We start from the raw sequence: 4,812 nt of genomic DNA, 5'->3' as shown, positions 1-4,812 counted from the left end.
GTTCAGTAATTAACGCGTCCATTAATTATTAATTAATGACTCATTAATTTTTCCCGAGTAGCAAAAATATAGACAACGTCCTCGGCTCGGCTCAATCCCGCAATCCGCGGCGGCGCGGCGCGTCATGACGAGGCGTGGCAAACGAGGAGGAGGAGCGCGCGTATAGGTCTCCTCTTCTCATGCTCATACAAGTGGTAGAAGAGCTCACCTTATAAAGAGGTGCAACTCTCTCTCAACTTCCGGGATGGGACTAAACTTTAGTCTCACTCACTCCACTCACATGTGTGCATGAATGAGCCAAGAGAATTTCAGAATTTTAGTTGGGCTTTGGGCCAAAGGCCTACTAGCAAAATTCCAACAGACACTACTCTAATTTGTAGTAACCTCTACGAACAGATCGTTCCAAAGTTATGCTATATCATCAGTCAATCCTTTTATTTCCTTGTCATGGCTAATCAATCAAGAAGATATAGAATGCATAAATCATTGTCCATTTCTAGAGAGTTCAAACTGAGCTTTGGGGGCGGACAACAGAAAGAACAAACAAAATTATATTTGTCCTACTAAGTTCGTTGTGAACTTTTACTGAAATAAGGTATACATATGAAATAAGAAAGAACCTAATTTAGGTGCAATTATCTCGAAAAGATCCAAACCAATGTAACATATATATTCGCATTCAGAAATTAATCTTCCGTGACACTAATCAATCTTTGGATGGCATTTTTCTTCATAACATCAATCGGTACTCCCTCCATTATTTACTCTTCGCTCACTCCTGCTTCATATTCTCTCGTCCAGAATCCAGCACCTCCGTCTGAGCCTCTTGTGTATACATGTGCAAGATGGTCACGTATATACCATGATGCACATCACCGTTTGCAATGGAAGAAAGCTAAAGAGGTTAATTAAAATAACATCTTGGGAACAAATTCTATGGAGACAAGTCCATAGGTAGTGATACTCTAGCTAGGAACCAATATTTTTTTATCTCCAATGTAGTCCTTTCATGCTTGTTATCTGGATGTCATGTGATGAAAAATAGCCATGCACCGATCATACATGTTCTATCTGTTTGAGAATGCAACAAAGGTATGTACGCACATGCAAGGGGTAGTACTTACATGAGAGCAATTTGAGAGAATCGATCAACACCTGCCTCAGTTGCTAGTTTCTGATGGCGTTGGGTAGGTTGCAGTGCGAACCAGGCTAGCGGTACTTCCAGCCCTGTGACGTCTTCGTTTCAGTTTTATCAATCCGTCAATTGGCGCCCATACCAAGAGAGAAGGGTGGGATGGTGCGATCGTAGAACATGACAAATTTTCCTATGTAGAACTTGCAGAGCAATTAGGTGGTCTGTTGTTTTTACTTGCTCCTGTATTTAGTACGTGAACATGAAAGGCTAGGTTAAGTGTTGTAAGCATGAATTAACATAAAAAACTGGCGCTTAAAAGGATGTACCACTCAAGAATACAGAAACAATTTTGAAGTACAAACATAGTGGCCTATTTCCAAAGCATATGTGCCAGCAAACAGACCTGGACTTCAGCACATCGATCAACTGGCCATAGCCAACCAATTGTAGGAGGTCCAGGAGCTGCAGTATAATGAGGCCCATACGTGCTGATGTCAGAAGGATCCTAAAGCAGTTCCATATTTGCTGAAGAAGAAGCAGGTTAAGCTCCACGGTCTGAGCAGCAATATCCCTAGGCGAGTAGTGGCGCCGCAAGAAGGGTGCTGGAGAGCATGGGAGCTGAAAGGAGAGGATGGCATGATGCGGCGGCAGTAGGCTAGTAAACCTCATGGGACGTGAGGATAGAATAGTACGTATAAGGTTAGGTTGCACTATTATTTTCTTTCCTAGAATTTATTCTGTGTAAGGGAGGCAGGCGGACACTTGATCTACTGATGTGTTTCAAGCCAAGGCTGTCGTGTACATGCGTGTATCTTGTCCTTTCTTCTTTTTTTCTTTTTTTTGTTCAGTTTTTTTAACTGAGGTATGTTTTCTGTTGTTGATTGATTGGTGATTAAGGGAGAATTGAAGCAGCACATGTTTCTACATACTGGCAATGGTGGGAATTTAGAGAAATTTACCTTTAAAGTAAATCGAACGGTTGTGATTTTCTGATTTACATAATTAAAGGCTAGATATTTCTAATTATTATGGATTATCTATCATATTTATCTTTTTTCTAGTTAGCCGATAACTCAGACGACTTGTCATTCAGACAAAGCCTTTGTATTAGGGAAACATTTCCAGCTGGCAGTCCGGCTGAGTCTTCGGCCGGACGCGCGCACTTCGTTCGATTGCGCTGTATCCTGCGGCCCCGCGTGCCCCTCGTTTGACTAATTGCCTGAGCCCACAACCAATTGTTTCTTTTTTTCTTTCTCCCGTTTCCTTTCTTCTTCCTCTTCTTCCTTTTTCTTCTCTCTCCTGCGCAGGAGGATGGCGAGGCGCATGTTGCTTGTGACAGATTTTTGGACTCCCCATGCTGCAGCCGCGTCCTGTGGAGCTAGGACTCAAACGATTTTCATTGCCTCCTCTTCCCCTCGTTGCTGACAGTGCAGCAGTTGCCATGGATGCGCTCATAGACAACTTTTTTTTTCTGGAGTGTTGCAACCAGCCCTGGGAGATGCTACATCCGGCGGCGAGGGATGTTACAACCGACAAGTTTTTTTGTTGGAACCAACCAAAGGTTCTGTCGCTGATTTTTTTTTTGGGCTGGAACCAGTGTCTTGTTTTGTTACTACCGGCGGCTTCATTTGCTACTACCGGCGACAAAGTTTTTTTGCCACATAATTCATGAAGATGATGCAACCTCGACGACGGGCGACAATATTTTTTTGCTGCAAACAATGAAGTTTTTCGCTACCACCGGCTGTAGGGTTTGTTACCACCATACACAGCGGACGGCCGGCGTTTTTCTTTTGTGTTTTGCTACAACCACGTCATTTTTTGCTGCAGTCGGCAACCACAAAAGCTACATCGGGTTAACATTTTTGCTACAATGACGATGGCGGGCTGTAGCGGTAAGCTTTTTTGCTGGAAGCGATAAACTTTTTTGCTACAACAGGTATCTTTTTTGTTGGAACCAGCAAGAGCCTCGGGAGGGCACACGGCGAGGTACAGCGCGACCAGAACGACAGGTGCTGCGGCCGGCGGCCGGCGCTACCGGAGATGCGGCCATGTCCCCCGGAGCCGGAGCTGCAAGCCTGCAACCATGAGTGCATGTTGTTGAATGCATGAAGCCGATGAGAAACGCAGGCGGCGAGGGTGGTGACCGACGGCGAGGGCGGCGACCAGCGGCGAGGGTGGCGACCGGCGGCGGTTCTTCAAGGTTTTGCTACATCGGTCGTCCATGGCTAGTGTTGGCGGCGGCGTTGCTTTGTTTTCTCCTCTGCTGTTTGGTTGAATCCGTTTAGTTGAAAAGAAAACGATTCCAGATCTGATGGTTAAATGCAATTTAATCAAACGGCCGCGCTGTGTCCGGCTGAATTGATTGCGCCGGTGCGCCGGCGCAGATTAGTCGCCTTTGGATTATTACCATGATATATAATAATAAGAGGAAATTTAGGTTTATACTATATCCAAACAATGTGCCAAATTAAAATTTAAACAGTGGGGATATTTGATCAGTAAATTAAATTTTAAATATAAATTATTAGGCACTAATATTAAGCATTAGAGGAGTATATCAGACATGGTCATGTAATGAGTTTCCGAAGTGTATACATACGTGATGTTCCTTTTTTTTCTATTTTCCAAGTGCATGAACGTACGTGTGTGTATTCTTTTTTTTGTAAGATTTGACACATATCTTTCCTAGGACAACACGTTCCTTGTTTTTTTCTAACTTAACAGGTTTCTTGTTTTTTTTAACTTAACATGTTCCTTTTTTCTTTGAAGTCAACTTAACACGTTCCTTGTTTTTGTAAGGAAGAGTCCGACTTCTTCTTGACTATTTTCCCTGGGATGCATGCAATCTTTTTAACGTAAGTTTTTTTTTGATGAGGAAACAAAGTGGCCTCCAGATGTATATTTTTTCAACGGGGTGGAGCCAGGGAGCACGTACGTGAGAAAATCTCATCCTTTTCCCGTTTACATGTATGTGTTTTTCTTAGTTGGTGCATGTACGTGAGTTCTCTTTTTAAAGAGGCCCACCATTTACCAAATATATTTTCTTTAACATATGTGCGTTCAGATGTGTCACGTACAGTCGTTGGAGGCCCAGAGCATTATATATGTTACATAAATCTAACGGTCAAGATAATTCTATTTGTTAAGATTTACCGGATTGAGGGCTAGTAATTTCTAATTAACTTGCAATTTTCTAGCATATTTACCTTGCTCCTGGTTCACCTTATATCACTTTTAATATATAAATAGATGCAACATAAATATGTAGACAAGACCTGTGTTTGTCTTTTATTCCAAGTTTGGACTAGTATAGTTTGGGTTCTTACATGATAGTGCATGTCACATAATTTTTTCACCGCTACAACGACCAAACCATGGACTGAGAAAACCGTGTTTCATATATCTAGCACTAGAGTTATTTTCTTCTCAGTTAGTACCGAAGATGCCAAATGGCGTGATGGTGCAATATGGAGGGATGTAGACATTGCAAATTGCAGGTAGCGTCTGTAGCGCTAGGTTCCTTATTTCCTCGAACTGGGGCAGTTGTTGAGGCTGGACAGAGCCCTGGGCCTGTGGGTTTTGCTGAGATGGCCGGAAGGAGCCCTGGCCTAATGGATATTGTTGCTGAGGCTGTTGGAAGGAGACCTGGCTCGATGGTTGTTGTTGTTGTTGTT

At 43.0% G+C, this 4,812-nt stretch overlaps 1 protein-coding gene across 2 annotated transcripts in view; it reads left to right on the top strand.

The window, feature by feature from the left end:
• The first annotated feature begins 4,456 nt into the window (after positions 1-4,456).
• LOC119318909 overlaps positions 4,457-4,812 on the top strand; it is a 1,470-nt gene continuing 1,114 nt past the window's right edge. The window contains exon 1 of one of the 2 annotated variants that reach the window (XM_037593467.1): positions 4,457-4,811. In XM_037593467.1, the coding sequence (XP_037449364.1) occupies positions 4,606-4,811 (206 nt within the window). In that variant the 5' untranslated portion in view covers positions 4,457-4,605. The other variant, XM_037593468.1, reaches the window with a different exon arrangement.

The sequence above is a fragment of the Triticum dicoccoides genome, chromosome 6A, assembly GCF_002162155.2.
Source record: "Triticum dicoccoides isolate Atlit2015 ecotype Zavitan chromosome 6A, WEW_v2.0, whole genome shotgun sequence".
In the NCBI taxonomy this organism is placed as follows: Eukaryota; Viridiplantae; Streptophyta; class Magnoliopsida; order Poales; family Poaceae; genus Triticum; species Triticum dicoccoides.
The sequence above is the reverse complement of the archived record's forward strand: the minus strand, read 5'-3'. Positions and strand labels throughout refer to the sequence as shown.